This window comes from Oncorhynchus gorbuscha, linkage group LG18 (genome assembly GCF_021184085.1).
Source record: "Oncorhynchus gorbuscha isolate QuinsamMale2020 ecotype Even-year linkage group LG18, OgorEven_v1.0, whole genome shotgun sequence".
Classification (NCBI taxonomy): Eukaryota; Metazoa; Chordata; class Actinopteri; order Salmoniformes; family Salmonidae; genus Oncorhynchus; species Oncorhynchus gorbuscha.
This window is the reverse complement of record NC_060190.1, coordinates 22,772,952-22,791,953: the sequence shown is the minus strand read 5'-3', so window position 1 is coordinate 22,791,953 and position 19,002 is coordinate 22,772,952. Positions and strand designations below refer to the sequence as shown.

General features: G+C 43.1%; 2 protein-coding genes across 3 annotated transcripts in view; one reads left to right on the top strand and one right to left on the bottom strand.

The window, feature by feature from the left end:
* Positions 1-682: 682 nt before the first annotated feature.
* Positions 683-2,542, top strand: LOC124003481 (transmembrane reductase CYB561D2). Its single transcript, XM_046311763.1, has 3 exons — positions 683-817; positions 951-988; positions 1,160-2,542. The coding sequence occupies exons 1-3, from the start codon at positions 691-693 to the stop codon at positions 1,661-1,663; spliced, it is 669 nt and encodes a 222-aa protein (XP_046167719.1). The 5' UTR covers positions 683-690; the 3' UTR covers positions 1,664-2,542.
* Positions 2,543-4,795: 2,253 nt separating this feature from the next.
* Positions 4,796-19,002, bottom strand: part of LOC124003191 (helicase ARIP4-like) — a 33,367-nt gene continuing 19,160 nt past the window's right edge. For both annotated transcript variants that reach the window (XM_046311266.1, XM_046311267.1), the window contains exons 13-22: positions 17,375-17,493; positions 17,031-17,155; positions 16,302-16,401; positions 15,512-15,717; positions 14,844-15,019; positions 14,535-14,731; positions 11,413-11,597; positions 10,856-10,945; positions 8,138-8,230; positions 4,796-7,908 (exon numbers count right to left, since the gene is read on the bottom strand). In XM_046311266.1, coding sequence (XP_046167222.1) covers positions 6,962-7,908; positions 8,138-8,230; positions 10,856-10,945; positions 11,413-11,597; positions 14,535-14,731; positions 14,844-15,019; positions 15,512-15,717; positions 16,302-16,401; positions 17,031-17,155; positions 17,375-17,493 — 2,238 coding nt within the window. In that variant the 3' untranslated portion in view covers positions 4,796-6,961. The remainder of the gene's footprint in view (positions 7,909-8,137; positions 8,231-10,855; positions 10,946-11,412; positions 11,598-14,534; positions 14,732-14,843; positions 15,020-15,511; positions 15,718-16,301; positions 16,402-17,030; positions 17,156-17,374; positions 17,494-19,002) is intronic.

Genomic DNA, 19,002 nt, shown 5'->3' with positions numbered 1-19,002 from the left:
ATGTTGGCCAGCTGATGGTTTGTGCTCTATGATCATTCATTTATTTTTTAGCATTCCTTCTGAATATAACACAGTGTTGGTGCAACAGATGGAATCCAGCCTGTTCCACAATGGAAATTAAATAATTAACCCCTCTCTTTATGTAGTCTGGTCATGATAAGGAAGAATGTGCTCAGTGCATTCCAAAAGCGTCGAAATACTGGAACGCAACTGCTTTACTGAACAACAATTCCCAAAATGCACCTGAGAAAGTAGGAAGTGGATAGTGATTATTTTCCACGTCACACCGCAGCCCGAATTTCAACGTCAAGCGAACGCCGCACAGTCATGCTGATTGAGAATAGAACATTGCGCGCAATTAAGGACAATTTTCATAATATCTATGCAATTTAAATATTGACATTCCGGTAGGTATTAGTCTTATTTAGCAAAACGTGTGGTTATTGTGGTAGGCTACTCTTTGACGTGCTTATCCCACTCTCACTTGTCAATAACGGTTTGCAATAGCTTTCTCGTTAAGCATATTTTACTTTACTGAATCAATTTAGTGAGGAACTTAATGGTGTTATGCTTTTGTATTAACTTTCTCTATGGGTTTCGAGGAATCTACAAAAAATTCAGCTTTTCTGTTTTCAGGAAAAGGTATCAACTCCCCCTTGTGGGGTAAAAAGGTAGCTGTGGTCGGAAACCATGGCGGAACTCCCCGGATCAGAACCCCGAATTTACAGTTTTGGGAAAGTCGCATGTGGAATACTGACTCACGTGCTTTGTGTTGTCTTCACTGTGCTTATCACGGTATTGGCCAAGCCTGGAACAAGTGAGTAACCCAGCCTTGGCGCCAGCAACAGAGCACCCATCAATGCTGTTCCATATCTGCATATAACACATGGAATACTTTATATTGAGTTGATGAAACAAGATAATATTTTTTGAGTTGATCTGTTTTTCAGGTTTGTTCTCTTGGCACCCTTTCCTGATGACACTGGCGGTAAGGTGACACATCTGTGTGTGCATAATGTGTTCTGTGAATTCATCTCATTCAATTGTCTCAGATGTGTTACAACAGTTCACGGTCATTCCATCTTTCCTCCACCACTCTCACCTTCTTTTTCTTGCCGTTCTCTCCCCATCTCCTCTTGATCCCCCTCTTCCCTCTTAGTTCTCCCTCTTCATGACAGAAGCTGTGCTCCTCTTCTCTCCACATTGCTCTCCCATTCGGAAGCTTTCCCACAAGACCAAGGGGCGTGTCCACTGGATCCTGCAGTGCCTCTGCGCCAGCTGTGCCACCCTGGGCCTGACATCCATCTTCTACAACAAGCACCTGAACGGCAAGCCCCACTTCGCCTCGTGGCACGGCCTGGTGGGCCTGGGGACATTGTGTGTTGTTGGGGTGCAGTCTCTGGCCGCTCTGCCCCTCCTCTACCACTCCCTGGCTAAGGGGTGGTCCCTGGCTAAGCTAAAGCGCTACCACGCAGCGTCTGGCCTAGTCACTTACCTGCTGGGAAGTGTCAGTCTGCTCCTGGGCATATGCTCAGTGTGGTTTACAGGCGCTGTGGGAGGATACACCTGGTACCTGGCAGCACTGTGCCCTGCCCTCAGCACCCTGGTCATCATGAGCCAGGTGTCCAATACCTACATGGCTAAGAAACGGCTGGTGTCCTAACCAGGCTGGCCGACCAAAACCAAGGTCACAAACATTAGCCATAAACTATTACTGTATTCAAATGAAGCTTTGATAAGAGCTTTACCGTAAGGCTATCTTTGGAAGACCAACCTGCATTCTGCCTAATGTCCAAAAGTACCAGTGCCTTATATTGGTGAAATTATGATTTTGTTACATCTACTGCTGAACTAGTTCTAATTTCAAAGTTTGGTCTTTGTATGTTAATTCTACCTTGAGCAAAACAAGTGCAAGGACTCATCATTGAGCATAGCTTGGCTGTCTAAAAAAAAAAAATGTGATAACATGCCTCGGTCTTTTGGAGTATTTAGTAAAGTAGTATTTTGTATCCGAGAGCCAAGAAAGCCTGTTATGTGTCTAAGGAAGTACAAATATTGGTTGTTAACCATGGAAAACAACTAGAGGCCACTGATGCTGCTTGATTTTATTTGCCTTTAGGCTTGAATGGACCAATGCACATTTTTTTGTGATTGGTTTGTTTTTATAAGGTGATACATTTGTGTATTAGTTTGCACTAAGGTGTGAAATTCCAGCCAAAGATGTCATATTTACTGATGTGGTAGAATGACTGCAATGAAGTGTCAAAAAAACAGTGTAGTGTTTGCTTTCCCATACATTCTGTAACTCCATTACCCCCAATTGTCTTACTGAAAGGACATACGCAGTTTCATCATAACCGCATCATATTCAAATGCATTATCCTCACATGGGTGTTTCATAGATTCCCGGCTGCAAGAGTGCAATTGAAGGTCGAGTTGAACATAATTCTTGGAATATACTGTAGATTATTACTGATTATTGTTGACATGTTTTGTCAAATTTATATTTTGATGCAATTTCAATAAAAAAATACATTTTGCATATTGGTATGTTTCCATGTGCATATACAGTGCATTCGGAAAGTATTCAGACCCCTTGACTTTTTCCACATTTTTTTTACGTGACAGCTTTATTCTAAAATTGATTAAATAAAACATCCTCAATCTGCACACAATAACCCATGATGACAAAGTGAAAACAGGTTTGACATTTTTGCTAATTTATAAAAAATAAAAACAAATACCTTATTTATGTAAGTATTCAGACCCTTTGCTATGATATTTGACATTCAATCCAATCAATTAGGTTGGCGCCCAGGTGCGTCCTGTTTCCACTCATCATCCTTGAGATGTGGTTAAATCAATTGATTGGACATGATTTCGAAAGGCACACACGCCTGTCAATATAAGGTCCCACAGTTGACAGTGCATTTCAGAGCAAAAACCAAGCCATGAGGCAAAAGAAATTGTCTATAGAGCCCCGAGACAGGATTGTGTCAAGGCACAGATCTGGGAAAGGGTATCAAAAAACATTCTGCAGCATTGAAGGTCCCAAGAACACAGTGGCCTCCATCCTGTTTGGAACCACAAAGTTTGGAACCACAAAGACTCTTCTTAGAGCTGGCCGCCCAGCCAAACTGAGCAATCGGGGGAGAGGGGCCTTGGTCAGGAAGGTGACCAATAGCCCCATGGTCACCCTGACAGAGCTCCAGAGTTCCTCTGTGGAGTTGAGAGAACCTTCCAGAAGGACAACCATTTCTGCAGCACTCCACCAATCAGGCCTTTATGGTAGAGTGCCAGATGAAAGCCACTCCTCAGTAAAAGGCACATGGCAAATTCCAAGCGGGACTCAGACCATGAGAAACTAGATTCTCTGGTCTGATGAAACCAAGATTGAACTCTTTGGCCTGAATGCCAAGCTTCACGTCTGGAGTAAACCTGGCACCATCATCCCTACGATGAAGCATGGTGGTGGCAGCATCATGCTGTGGGGATGTTTTTCAGTGACAGGGACTGGGAGACTAGTCAGGATCGAGGGAAAGATGAACAGAGCAAAGTACAGAGAGATCCTTGATGAAAACCTGTTCCAGAGTGCTCAGGCCCTCAGACTGGGGAGAAGGTTCACCTTCCAACAGGACAATGACCCTAAGCACACAGCCAAGACAACGCAAGAGTGGCTTCTGAACAAGTCTCTGAATGTCCTTGAGTGGTTCAGCCAGAGCCCGGACTTGAACCCAATTGAATATCTCTGGAGAGACCTGAAAGACTCAAGGCTGTAATCACTGCCAAAGGTGCTTCAACAAAGTACTGGGTAAAGGGTCTGAATACTTCTGTAAATGTGATCAGTTTATTTTTTTTATACATTTGCAAAAAAATAAACGTTTTTGCTTTGTCATTATGGGGTAGTGTGTATATTAATTATAAAAATCTATTTAATCAATTTTAGAATATGGCTGTAACATAAAATGTGGAAAGTCAACTTGTTTGAATAGTATTCAAATGCACTGTAACTTCAAAAAACATCTGTGCATAGAACATACAAAGCCCATGAAAAATAATGTCAGTGTAATAAAAAAAATGAAGTAACAACGCAGGAGAAGTGCGTTTTATTATGTTAAAATAACATTAACGAAGTAACACAGTTGTCATATGCTGGATACATGGGGGTGGACTGTCCCTCCCGATCTCTCACAGTCAGTCTGTGCCACTGCTCTGCTCTTCCACAGACACTGGACAAAAAGATCAACGTGGACAAAAAGAGAGGGGAAAAGTTTGACATATAATACAAATAATACAGCAGATTAATTCATATCCATCGTTATAAATAAAGACTTTTGGTAAATGCATACAATGAGATAAATGACATACTAGTCAAGGCAAGCTAATATTATCAAGCTGTTGTTATAAAATAACATTGTTACTTAAACAACATACAGACCATGTTCTCTTCATGATAACACTAAGAAATAATAAGCACAGTGAAACTATTTTGATTGGGGAGGGAGGATGGGGATTCCTTCTCCAAGGAAATAGTGTTCCCTATTAAAAGGACTGGGATGATTGGCTAAATCATGATAGACACAAGACATGGCCAATTAGAAAAAAGGTTGAGGTTCCAAAGTGAGGTGGAAAAAAACATGATCAACTTGAAACAGGCTGTAAGGAAGAGGACAAGGAAGTAAGCAGTAGTGGGTGGGTAGAGTGGAGGTTGTGAGGAGTGTATGGTGAAATGAGGGAGTAGAGAGTAAACAAACTCCACAAAAAAGAGAGTTATAGAATAACTCCAGTAGGCTTATTCCATGTCCAATTGCAGACTTTATTCCAGTGGAGAAACAGAACCTTGAGGCCCGATCCATTCCACTCACAATGATTTTGACATGACATCACAGACCGAGAAAGGTACTGACCAACCACGGAGAAACTTTTGACTACTTTAATACACTAAGTAAATGTCAAAATACTTATGTAAAAAGAAAAATATTACGTATTCAAATGGGGGGACTAGACACAGTGCTTTCATTTCTAAATGGTAAAACAGATACATTGCCGTCAGAAAATATTCACGCCCCTTGACTTTTTCTACATTTTGTTGTTACAGCCTGCCTGAATTTAAAATGAATTACATTTAGATTGTTTTGCCACTGGCCTACACACAATACCCTACAATGTCAAAGTGGAATTATGTTTTTCAAAATGTTTACAAATGAATTCAAAAGGAAAAGTTTAAATGTCTCAAGTCAATACGTATTCAACCCCTTTGTAAAAAAAAAAAAAAAAAGTACACATCGAATATCCCTTTGAGCTTGGTGAAGTTATTAATTACACTTTGGATGGCGTATCAATACACCCAGTCACGACAAATATACAGGTGTCCTTCCTAACTCAGTTGCCGGAAAGGAAGGAAACCGCTCAGGGATTTTACCATGAGGGCAATAGTAACTTTAAAACCGTTACAGAGTTTAATGGCTGTGATAAGAGAACTGAGGATGGATCAACAACATTGTAGTTACTCCACAATACTAACATAATTGACCGCGGGAAAAGAAAAAAGCCTGTACAGAAAAAAAATATTCTACAACATGCATTTTGTTTGCAACAAAGCACGAAAGTCATTTTGCAAAGAATGTGGCAAAGCAATGAACCTCTTGTCCTGAATATAAAGTGTATTGTATAGGCAAATCCAATACAACAAATGACTGAGTACCAAATGTTACGGGTATGCTTTTAAATCGATAAAGACTGGGGAGTTTTTCAGGATAAAAAATAAACAGAATGGAGCTAAGCACATGTAAAATCCTAGAGAAAAACCTGGTTCAGTCTGCTTTCCACCAGACACTGGGAGATGAAGCCACCTTTCAGCTAGACAATAACCTGCAAAACAAGGCTAAATCAACACAAGTTGCTTTCCTAGAAGACCGTGAATGTTCCTGTGTGGCCAAGTTAGTTTTGACTTACATCTACTTGAATGATGAACAAAATTTGGCAGAGCTTTTGAATTTTTAAAGAATAATGGCCAACTGTTGCACAATCCAGGTGTGGAAAGCTCTTACAGACTTACCCAGAAAGGCAGTGATTACATCTGTGGGTCTAAGGTGCTACTACAAAGTATTGATTCAGGGGTGTGAATACTTATGTAAATGAGATGTCTGTATTTCATTTTCAATACATTTTAAAACATTTCTAAAAACATGTTTTCAAGAAAATATTCAATCTATTTTGAATTCAGGCTGTAATAAGTCAAGGTGTGAATACTTTCTGAAGGCACTGTATGTATGAAAATACACTAAAATAAAAGGTGATATTTTGTACTGTTGCCTCATGAAAAACTTGATCTCAAATTCAAAATGCTGGAGTTTAGAGGCAAATGTCAAAATGTTAGCTTCATTGTCCAAATAAATTTGTAGGGGAGTGTATATTGTCTTCTAGTCCTTTCCAACTGGGTTTGCTACAATGTCTATCAAACAGCTAACGGCTCTAAAATCACATTTTTTGTATTTATTTTGAATGCAAACGGTCCAACAGACGATCACATAGTACCACCTGATGTGAGCTCAGAGGAGATAGTGTCCTGACAGGCCTCAGTAATCGTCATGGGGGTAAAATAACTGCACGGCCATGCTAGAAGACATAGCAGGAGAGGCAGTGCTTGGAAGCCCCAAGTTCAACCAACTGGTCCCCTACAACAAGAAGTCCATCTATTCCCGTCCATGATCTCTGGTGCTCAGCCTCACCAACCTCAGGGGCTCGGGCAAATCTTCAGTCTCTTCAGTAAGATATTCAGCATAAGGATTTTGTTACTTTGTCTTGGTAAGCACATTGAGGTACGCCTCGTTCCCTCTCACTCGCCCGCTCATAGGAGTCTGTGTGTGTGTGTGTGAGGGGGGCTAAGAGGGTTAGCCAGGTTAGGGTGGGGAGTTGTTTGTTTTTGCAACTTATCCCTTCAGGGTTAACGAATGCCGGCTCATTGTCCTGTTACCTCGATGACGTCATCGTCCGAGCTGCTGCCGCCGTTGTCCGTGGCCATGTGATGGGTGTCAGGCCGGCTCAGGGCTGCACCCAGGAGGCTGGAGGGGGAAGAGGAGTAGTGGGAGAGGAAGCCGGAGCTTCCTCCAGAGCTTGCTGGGCCTCCTCCCAGGGTGTTGGGGTACATCCTGGGATCAGGCAGCAGGGACTGACTGTAGTTCAGAGGGAAGCCTGGGGACAGAAGGTCAGCCACACTGGGATTCATCAGGTAGGGGGGCAGGGTGGTGGAGGCAGAGGACACAGGCATGGTGTTGGTGGAGGAGGAGGTGGTGGTAGAGGAGGAGGGGAGGTGTCCATTGCTTCCTGTGGCTGAGGTGTGGTTGAGGAGGTCCGCCCCTGCCAAGGGGAACATGGCCTGCAGGTCTCCCAGAGTCTGTCCTGCTGACTGGAGAAAGGGGGATGAGGAATTGCCTCCCATCAGTAGCGGGTGGCTCATGTGTCCCTCCAAGGCCTGGTTCAGGGGGGGGAAGCTGAGGCCGCCACTGCCCAGGGAGAGGCCGGGGAAACCGGCTGCTGTCGAACTGCGTTTGCCCCCCGCCTGCTTGTGTCCACGGCTCTCGGCCATCTTGCGTTTGGAGCGTTGCAGAGCCTCGCCGATGCTCATTCCGATGTCATCTCTGAACTGCTGGCTGTGGTCCGATTCTGTGGTCTGATTGTGCTGCTGCGTTCTTCCCCCTCTGTCCCCTGTAAACGTGTCCGATGGTGACGGCAGCTCATTGCCCACGGTGACGGTATCCGCGGTGACGGCGTAGCGGCTGAGCTCTCGTAGGATCTCGGGGCTCTCGGGGGTGGAGGGCCACAAGGCGCTGTCGGGGGTCAGCCGTTGGCGCTCCGCGGGAGACGAACAGCCGTTACCGATGGCGTGAAGAAGGGAAACCTTGGAACCTGAGGAAAATAGAGGGTCAAAATGGAGAGTAACTATTCATTTTTCAAACAGTGCTTCAACTAGATTCCCTTAAGTCTGCATCTTGATGAGGTCTCACTACTTGTGACCCCCAGGGCTCAGTACTAGGTCCACTTTTGTTCTCTCTGTAGTCTGTACACCAAGTCAATCTATCATATCCTGTCAAATGGATTCCTTATCAAATGTAATGTAATTGAACTTATAGTGCACCTCTGTTGGTAGCAGTTCCTCCCTGCACTGCTCTGCTGAGCTTCCCTGAGCGGATGGCAAAAATCCTGCCATCATTGGTCTTGATATAGGTACCTGTGTGGAAGACTGCAGTTAATGGATGATAGCAAATCAAATCAAACTTTGTCATATGCACAGGATACAGCAAAGTGAACACAGTGCAATTACATGCTTACTTGCAAGCTCTCCTCTCATGACAACAGCTAATAAAAGTATAAAAGGTATTCAGACAAAAATAAGGCTGCAAGGAAGCACCAGTCAGTTTTGATGCTTAGGTTAATGTACCGAGCCCTTTATCTACATGAGATAACTTGGGGAATTCAGGTGCCCATGTGGCTGTTGATAACCACTCGCTAAGGTGTGTACAGTATTTGGATTAGAGTATGTAGAGAAATAATTTGACGACATGCAGGTAGATGTGGGGCCACAGCTTCTACAGTATACAGTACATTAGGAAAGTATTCAAACCACTTTACTCAACATTGTGTTACGTCACAGCCATACATTAACATGATCCCCCCTCATCAAACTACACACAAACCCCATAATGACAAAGCAAAAACAGGTTAAGAAATGTTTGCAAATTTATCGTTAAAAAATACAACTGAAATATCACATAAGTATTCAGATCAGTATTTTGTTGAAGCACCTTTGGCAACGATTACAGCCTCGAGTCTTCTTGGGTATGATGCTACAAGCTTGGCACACCTGTAATTGGGTTGTTTCTGCCATTTTTCTCTGCAGATCCTCTCAAGGTCTGCCAGTTTGGATGGGGAGCATTGCTGCACAGATGTTTTCCGGTCTCTCCAGAGAGGTTTGATCAATCGGGTTTAAGTCCGGGATCTGGCTTGGCCACTCAAGAATATTCAGAGACTTGTCCAGAAGCCACTCCTGCGTTGTCTTGGCTATGTGCTGAGGGTTGTTGTCCTGTTGGAAGGTGAACCTTCTCCCCAGTCTGAGGTCCTGAGCGCTCTGGAGTAGGTTTTCATCAAGGATCTCCCTGTACTTTGCTCCGTTCATCTTTACCTCGATCTTGACTAGTGTCCCTGCCGCTGAAAAACATCCCCACAGCACGATGCTGCCACCACCATGCTTCACCGTAGGGATGATGTGCCTTTTACTGAGGAGTGGCTTCTGTCTGACCACTACCATAAAGGCCTGATTGGTGACGTGCTGTAGAGAATGTTGTCCTTCTAGAAGGTTCCCCCATCTCCACATAGGAACTCTGGAGCTCTGTCAGAGTGACCATCGGGTTCTTGGTCACCTCATTGACCAAGGCCCTGCTCCCCCTGATTGTTCAGTTTGGCCAGGGGGCCAGCTTTAGGATGAGTCTAGGTGGGTCCAAACTTCTTCCATTTAAATATGATGGAGACCACTGTGTTCTTGGGGACCTTTCAATGCTGCAGACATGTTTTGGTACCCTTCCCCAGATCTGTGCCTTGCCACAATCCTGTCTCGGAGCACTACAGACAATTCCTTCGACCTCATGGCTTGGTTTTTGCTCTGATATGCACTGTCAACTCCGGGACCTTATATAGACAGGTGTGTGCCTTTCCAAATCTTGTCCAATCAATTTAATTTACCACACGTGGACTCCAATTAAGTTGTAGAAACATATCAAAGATGATCAATGGAAACACGATGCACCTGACCTCAATTTGGAGTCTCATAGTAAAGGGTCTGAATACTTATGTAAATAAGGTATGTTTTTTTTAATACATTTCTAAAAACCAGTTTTCCCTTTATCATTATGGGGTATTATGTGTAGATTGATGAGGGAAAAAATGTATTTAATACATTTTAGATTAAGGCCGCAATGTAACAAAATGTGGAAAAAAGAAGGGGCCTGAATACTTTTCAAATGCACAGTATATAGTGCCTTCAACAAGTATTCATACCTCTTGACATATTCCACATTTTGTTGTGTTACAGCCTGAATTCAAAATGGATTATATATATAAAAACAAAACAGCTTACCCATGTACACACAATACCCCATAATGACAAAGTCATTCAATTGTAGCAAATTTATTGAAAATGAAATACCTAATTTACTTAAGTATTCACACCCTTTGCTATGATATACAAAATTGAGCACAGATCATCCAATTTCCTTTGATCATCCTTGAGATGTCAATACAACTTGATTGGAGTCCACCTGTGGCCAATTTAATTGTTTGGACATGACTTAGAAACAGTTCCCCACAGTTGACAGTGCATGTCAGAGCAGAAACTATACCACGAAGTCCAAGGAACTGTAAGTAGACCTCCGAGATAGAGTTGTGATGAGGCATATATCTAGGGAAGAGTATAAAACAATTTCTAGAGTGTTGAAAGTTTCCAAGAGCACAGAGGTCTCCATTGGCAAATGGAAAAAAACATGGAAAAACCCAGACTCTGCCTAGAGCTGGCAGTTCGACCAACCTGAGCAACCGGGCAAGAAGGGCCTCGTAGTCGCCACTGAAGATGCTTCAGCAAAGTATTGACTCAGGGGTGTAAACATTTGTAAATGTGATATTTCATTTTCAATAAAAATGTGCTAACATTTCTAAAAGCATGTTTTCACTTCGTCATTATTGGGTATTGTGTGCTGATGGGTGAGAAATCAAATCAATTTTGAATTCAGGCTGTAACAAAATGTGGAATAAGTCAAGGGGTATGAATCATTTCTGAAGGCACTGTAGGCTGTGTTCTTGTTACCTTTTGACCCTTTGATCATGTGGATACTCTCTCCTGCACCGATACGGGCCTGGACATCAGTGGTGCTGTTGGTTCCTGGGATCACTATATCTGAGAGGTCAAAAACAAGGAGCAAGATACATACTGTATTTGTCTTTTTTTTACTGAAATTATTCTAACCTTCTAAAATTGAACATAGCTGCATGACAAATGGCGCCCTATTCCCTATGAGTGTCAAAAGTAGTGAACTATATAGGGAATAGGGTGTTATTTGGGACATAGACCAGTGTTATACGGTCTATCCTAATGCAGCCCCACAGCGTTTAAGTTATTCCTTCAACTCTTAAACCTACCCTTGGGTCGTGTTCAGTAGGCACAACATGTAAGAAAGTGCTCTGAAAAGGGGAGGTACCATCTAAACGTAATCCAATAAGAAAAGCTCATTTCCATTTTACGTCGCAAACCGCTTCGCTGCGGTGTGTCCTAATGAACAGGACCATGGCAAGCATATCAGTGTTTATCAACACCAATTCTGTTAAATTCAAACTTGAATGTCCCCACGGGGAAATGCATTGTACCAGTGGTAGTGACGATCCTCTGGACGTAGACGCCAGCCTTCTGCAGGTAGTTGACGGGGAAGCCGACCCCGGAGCTGGAGCCCGCCACGCCCATGCCCGCCATGCGGGGCATCATGGGAATGGGGGTGGACTGGACGGGCCGGACACTGGCCACGGGCTTCTCATCACCACGAGCTATGGGACGCCTAGTGGATTCAAAACACACAAGGATGAGGATCATACACAGTCTGTGGTTCAGATGGCATGGTTCAGATGGCATGGTTGAATTTGGAGGCGAGAAGGGTGAATCTCATGAAACAAGTTAACCATGTCTGTAGAAAATAGTTACAAAACCATGATGCACCTGCAAAAACATACTATCGTTCTGAAGAGTAAGATGCATAGTTTATGTCAGTGTCTTATTTTGTATTTTGTAAATGTTCACCCTTATTCTCATTACCGAAATGCGCCCGGATTAAATTCTCAGGTCATTTTATACAAATGTATTTTTAGAAAAAACAAACTTATTATAAAACACAATGTTGCTGTAGTATTTCCATAATTCATAACAACGGTAAACTAGCTGAAGTTCACATTTGACTATAATATTTATTACATAAAAAGTGTCTGTGGACATGTCTCATTACCGTAACACTTTATCAAGTTCCTGTAAAAACTCAGTTTTTAAATATAAATGTATTCACCCATGATGCATCATCTAGATGAGTTACCATGACTCTTTGCTAAGACACTCGAAATTGAGCTCAGGTGCGTCCTGTTTCCATTGATCATCCTTGAGATGTTTCTACAACTTGATTGGAGTCCACCTGTGGTAAATTCAATTGACCGGCACACACCTGTCTATATAAAGGTCCCACAGTTGACAGTGCATGTCAGATCAAAATCAAAGCCACGAGGTCTAAGGAGCCGCCATAGAGCTCCAAGACAGGATTGTGTCGAGGCACAGATCTGGGGAAAGGTACCAAAACATTTCTGCAGCATTGAAAAGTCCCCAAGAACACAGTGGCCTCCATCATTCTTAAATGGAAGAAGTTTGGAACCACCACGGCTCTTCCTAGAGCTGGCTGCCCGGCCAAACTGAACAATCAGGGGAGCAGGGCCTTGGTCAGGGAGGCGACCAAGAACCCGATGGACATTCTGACAGAGCTCCAGAGTTCCTCTGTGGAGAAGAGAGAACCTTCCAGAAGGACAACCATCTCTGCAGCACTCCACCAATTAGGCTTTTATGGTAGTGACCAGACGTAAGCCACTCCTCAGTAAAAAGGAACAAGACAGCCTGCTTGGAGTTTGCCATAAGGCCCCTAAAGACTCCCAGACCATGAGAACCATCCCGACAGTGAATCATGGTGGTGGTAGCATCATACTGTGGGGATGTTTTTCAGCTGCAGGGACTGGGAGACTAGTCGGTATCGAGGCAAAGATGAACGGAGCAAAGTACAGAGAGATCATTGATGAGAACCTGCTCCGATCAAGACCTCAGACTGGGGAAAAGGTTCACCTTCCAATAGGACAACGACCCTAAGCACACAGCCAAGACAACGCAGGTGTGGCTTCGGGACAAGTCTCGGAATGTCTTTGGGTGGCTCAGCCAGAGCTCGGACTTGAACCTGATCTAACATATCTGGAGAGAACTGAAAATGTCTATGCAGCGACGCTCCTCATCCAACCGGACAGAGAGGATCTGCAGAGAAGAATGGGAGAAACTCCCCAAATACAGGTGTGCCAAGCTTGTAGCTTCATACCCAAGAAGACTCAAAGCTGCAATCGCTGCCAAAAGTTGCTTCAACAAGGTACTGAGTAAAGAGTCTGAATACTTATGTAAATGGGATATTACATTTGCAAACATTTCTAAAAACCTGTTTTTTGCTTATTATGTGTAGATTAACGAGGGGGTAAAACTATTCAATTAATTTTAGAATAAGGCTGTAATATAACAAAATGTGGAAAAAGTCAGGCTGAATTTTGTTTGGTTTTCCGTGGATTTCATTTCGAGAAGCCCCTGTTATCACACACACGATCCTGCAGCCACTAGCTAGCTTGTCACTTGACGTTTGAAGTTACCGCCATTCTGACCGTGGAGCAGAGACAGTGTTCTATTGAGCAGCGACCACTCTTTGACCATGGCCACAATGACATTCTATTTACTTTAATCATGCTTAATCCTCTGAGTAAACCGTCTAACTTTTAAACCATATACGATTCATAAACGATGAATGAAATCATTATGGGCGAACACCCTACAGAAAACCTAGTTATTTTGACAAAAACGATTCAGAAGATGACAGAAAACAAGATTCATTAGGGTAATGAGAAATTTTAATATTTACATTTTACATCTACGAATTATGTTTGACTCAGGCCCTTTCATTAGGTAAGCAATGTTAAAAATGATTAGAAATTGGTTTGTTTACAACTTTTTGGGACTTTAAGGACAACAAAGTCAAGGTATTGGAGTGGCCATCAAAAGATCTGACCTCAACCCTATAGAAAATGTGTGGGCAGAACTGAAAAGTGTGTGCGAGCAAGGAGGCCTACAAACCTGACTCAGTTACTCCAGCTCTGTCAGGAGGAATGGGACAAAATTCACCCAACTTATTCTGGGAAGCTTGTGGAAGGCTACCCGAAACGTTTGACCCAAGTTAATTAAACAATTTAAAAGGCAATGCTACAAAATAGAGTGTATGTAAACTTCTGACCCATTGGGAATGTGATGAAAGAAATAAAGCTGAAATAAATAACTTATTATTCTGACATTTTACATTCTTAAAATAAAGTGGCGATCCTCACTGACCTAAGACAGGGAATCTTTAAATTGTGAAAAACTGAGTTTAAATGTACTTTGGTAAGTTGAATGTAAACTTCTGACTTCCAACTATATGAGAGATCTGGAGCAGAGACAGACAGCGTTTTTCACCAAATTATGGAATTTGTTGTGCAAACATTGTGTCACCTCCCTCCAATACAGTTCCATACACAAGTACAATCCATGCCAAGGAATATTGAAGCTGTTCTGGCTCAATCCCCTACTAAGACACTATGTTGGTGTTTCCTTTATTTTGGTATTTACTGGTCTGTTAGTGCTGTGATAGCGCAGGTAAGAGAATGGAGAGATTGTCACTCACCAGTTGCGCTGGTTAAAGGCTGGGATGTTGATGAGGGTCTGGTCACTGGTTGGGTAGTAGTGGGCGTAGGAGGGGCGAGAGTAGGGCACGGAGGCACGCTTCTCGTCCTCGTAGCTCTTCTTAGCGGCTCTCTTCTCTGCTTTAGTGAGCTTGGACTCCTTCCGGTCCACCAGCAGAGACTCATGGTGGAAGGGTTCCTGGTGGGATACAGATGAACGGGGTTGATCGATTGCACGTGTACCATAATAATGATGTACAGTGATGCATGACAGTGTGCATCTGTGAGAGAGAGTGAGTGTGTGAGTGTACCTTAGTGATGAGGTGGGGGTAGAGCTGGCAGGCTTGGCTGATGACTGTCTCCATCTCTTTGTGGGGCTGGGGAGGGGCTTTGGTCGAGTCAGGCTCCTCCTCTGCAAAGTGCAGCAGAGACTCCACCTCCTTGCGGGTGAACGTCAGAACCGGGTTCAGGTCATCCACCACGCGGTCTGGACACAACCAATCACCGTGTGTTATTGACCACTGAGACGCAATCAATCACAGTGTGCTACTGACCAACTATAAACTGGGTGGTTTGAGCCCTGAATTCTGATTGGATGAAAGCCATGGTTTATCAGAACACGGGTATGACAAAACGTTTCGTTTTACTGCTCTAATTATGTTGGTAAGCAGTTTATAATAGCAATAAGAGTCTTCGGTGGGTTTGTGATATATGGCCAATATACCACGACTAAGGGCTGTGTCCAGGCACTCCGCGTTGCATCTTGCAAAAGAACAGCCCTTAGCCATGATATATTCGCCATATACCACACCTCCTCAGGCCCAATTACTTAGACTCTCCTGGCTTGTACTACGCTATCATTCATAATTCAACTTCTACACGCTGCCCTTCATTCTGATTGAAGTATCTCAAATTAATCCAGCAATTTCCACACACAAACACAGTCATATCGTGCATCACTGTACCCTCCCCCTCTTACCAGACATGCCCTGCTTGGAGACCTGTCTGTCGTAAATCTTCTTCTCCAGGGTGAAGTCACAGACCAGGCGGTAGATGTGGCAGGGCTTCTTCTGGCCGTAGCGGTACACTCGACACACAGCCTGGGCGTCGTGACACGGATTCCACGACGCATCAAACACCACCACCCGGTTGGCCCCGATCAGGTTCACCCCCAAGCAGCCCGCCCTGCAAGTCACACAACACAGGCTTATTAACAACATGCACAAGTGTGTGTGTTACCCTGTGTGTGTGTGTATATGCCTAAGTGAACAGCTGATCAAGTTCCCTGTTCAGCTGTTGACTTCTAGGTCAGTTAAGAACAAATTCTTATTTTCAATAACGTTGGGTTAACTGCCTGTTCAGGGGCAGAACGACAGATGGTACCTTGTCAGCTTTTGAACTTGCAACCTTCCAGTTACTAGTCCAACGCTCTAACCACTAGCCTGGGCAAAAGGAATATATGCAATTGTGTGTGTGAAAAAATATCTGTGTGAGCGAGTGTGTTTAATTGAGTGTATTTGTCTTCGTTTACACAGGCAGCCCAATTCTGATCGTTTGCCCAATTATAGGCAAACAAGCTGATCTGATTGGTCAAAAGACCAATAAGTGGAAAAATAATCAGAATTGGGCTGCCTGTGTTAACACAGCATTTGTTGTGTATTTGATTGAACAATATAAAAGCATAGAAATATAATTATTAGAAAGGGCAGAAGCCATCAGATCACAGCAATTTCACTTCTATGCGTATCAGTGTGTGTACAGTCTAGTACCTCGTTGACAGGAGGAAGACCCACGTGGAGGTGTTCTCTGGGTCGTTGAACTGGTTGATGAGTCTCTCTCGCTCTGAAGCAGACGTACTCCCATCCAACCCTGGGAGGTGACAGACAAGACACATTCACCACATCAGCATCATGGGACGATTCCAGTCAAATCGTCTTGCGTTCCAAATGGCACCCTATTTCCCTATGTAGGACTCTGGTAAAAAAAAAAAAATAGTGCACTATGTAGGGAATAGGGCGCCATTTGGGATACAAAAATACTTCACTAGTGGATCTAGTGTAGTGCAGTGGTCAGCGCAGTAGGGGGCGGTACGACTTCATAAAGAAAATTTAAAACACCTGGGCCGCTCAGATTCATTCATTGTTTTTTTTCCGGCTGAGATTATAACGAATGGACAGAGGTGACCTGATCCTGGATCAGCACTCCCATTCTGAGATTATGAATATGGGCCCTGATGGTTGAGAAAATGGCGAAGTGAGAGTGTAGATGAGTAAAGTTATCAGGTTGAAGCAAAGTACATGTCACAGGACAATTTGCTGTGAAAAAACTCCGGTCTAATAGTCTGGAACAACAGAGTATGTTAGTGGGCATCTAAATTGGATCTGGGTTCACAGCTGAGCCGACACAGAGTCAAAGGGTTGCCATGGGCTCGACGACACTGACACCGTCCCGGGAGTAGTGGTTGCCATGGGAACAGGGTCGTGTGGACGACGACTCACTGTAGTAGTTGATGTTGCGGACCCAGGTCTGGTTCTGGCCATGGTTGTTCGGGGAGACACGGCCTGCTGGTATTGGCCGTCTGGTCAGGAAGTCTTCAATGACGGTCAGGGTGGACAAGCTCTGGCTGATGGACACACACACACGTTAAAGACACGTTCAAGTCAGTTAACTTCAACCATATGGATACTTCTAGGTTAAAAAGCAAAAACACACATTTCCGTCCTCTGCAAGAAAAAGGTCAATAACGTTAAGAGTATAAGAGTATGCTCATAGAGAAAACACTTCATTCAAACCGATGATGTACATAAACACACTCCAAAAGAGCCGTAGGAATAGATCCAACCTGAAGACCAGGATCTTGTCTCCTCTGATCACGCTCTCGTCGATCAGATGGAAGAGCAGCAGCATCTTGGCTGAGTTCTCCAGAACTCCAGTCTGGTAGTTGCTCATGATGTCCTTGGCCTGAACAGAGATGGAACAGGACAGGAAGTGGGTGAGTGAAGCTGTCCATTCTTTCACACCAAGGTTGAGGTCTAACATTTTACAATATAACGTTAGAATAGGGCTGTGGTCGTTCATGACATTGTTAGCCGGTGATTGTCAAGTAAATAACTTCCGGGTCTCACGGTAATTGACTGTTAATTACCAGAAAAACATTTAGCATTTCCTGGCTTCCACGCATAGCCTACAAGCCAGTGATGCAGACCTTTGGAACAAAAACATTTAAAAATGTATAATAAATCCATATAATATATAGTCTACACCATCACAATAAATCAATGATTTATTTTAGACAGGTCTAAAGAAACATCATATGAAGAAAATATAGTCTATTTCAGAAGAACAGAATAGCAAACAGTTGTCCTTGTTAGGCCCTGATCTGGCTATGCCATATGGCTGTGGGCTATACCAGTTCATTTAGAAGACAAGATTTGCTTAGAATTTTGTGGTAATATTTTATATTATGAAGAATAGAATTGAACATAGCTCAATAAAATGAAGGATCTTTTCTCCAAATGATTTGAGGGAGTGCGCACATACGGCTATTCTGTGTTGAGAGGTTAACAAAGACACAAGTACTCCAATATGCTTAATTTAGAGTTATTAATGTAACTTCAGTTGTGATACAAACATTGCACTATATGTTTTTATTTTAAATACATTCTAAAGATGCATCATGCAACTAATGATCATTTGAAAAAAGTAGCTTGAAAGGTATGAGCTCTGCTTTGTATTTTTTGCGCAGGCTGTCCACACTTCATCAGTCTCTCATTCAAAACCCATGCCTTTTGCAGCCAGTGCCCATTGTGCCCTTTGGCTGAATATAAATTTACTTTCCTCCACTGCGTGCCGAAGCACCTCTCTCACGCACATGGCTCTCAGTCACGTGATCGGGTCTTTCTCACAGGCTACAAGTGAAGACAGACAAATCGGTGACGCAACTGCGCTCGTCCTTATCCAATTCCAAGGTGCATATTTAAGAGATTGGAAGAACAGTGCACATTTACCAAAAAAGATGAGTAGGCCTAACGAACAGCAAAAGCACTAGCCTATGTCAATCTATTATCCCCCATAGTACAAAAGTTGACCTATTCTGTGCGAGAAATAAATATTCCCAACAGTCCGGGACAGTTGTGGGATGCGATAGATCCCAATTAATACAATCACTATCATAAAAAACAACTGTTTTAAGAATAGAGCGTTTAGCATAACATGTTGATAACCTATTAGGCTATTTCTTCACATTATAAGCACATCAATGCGCACATGGCAGTAGGCTACAAGCGCAAATGTTCCATTAGCAGGAAAACACCAATCTCAAAAGTGTACACAAATACAATTACGCATGTAATATTTTTATTAAAAGGTGTATTTTTAAATGGTGAAAATTATCATCCCCAAACTTGAAACCAGTGGTGTAAAGTACTTAAGTAAAAATACTTTAAAGTACTACATAAGTCATTTTTGGGC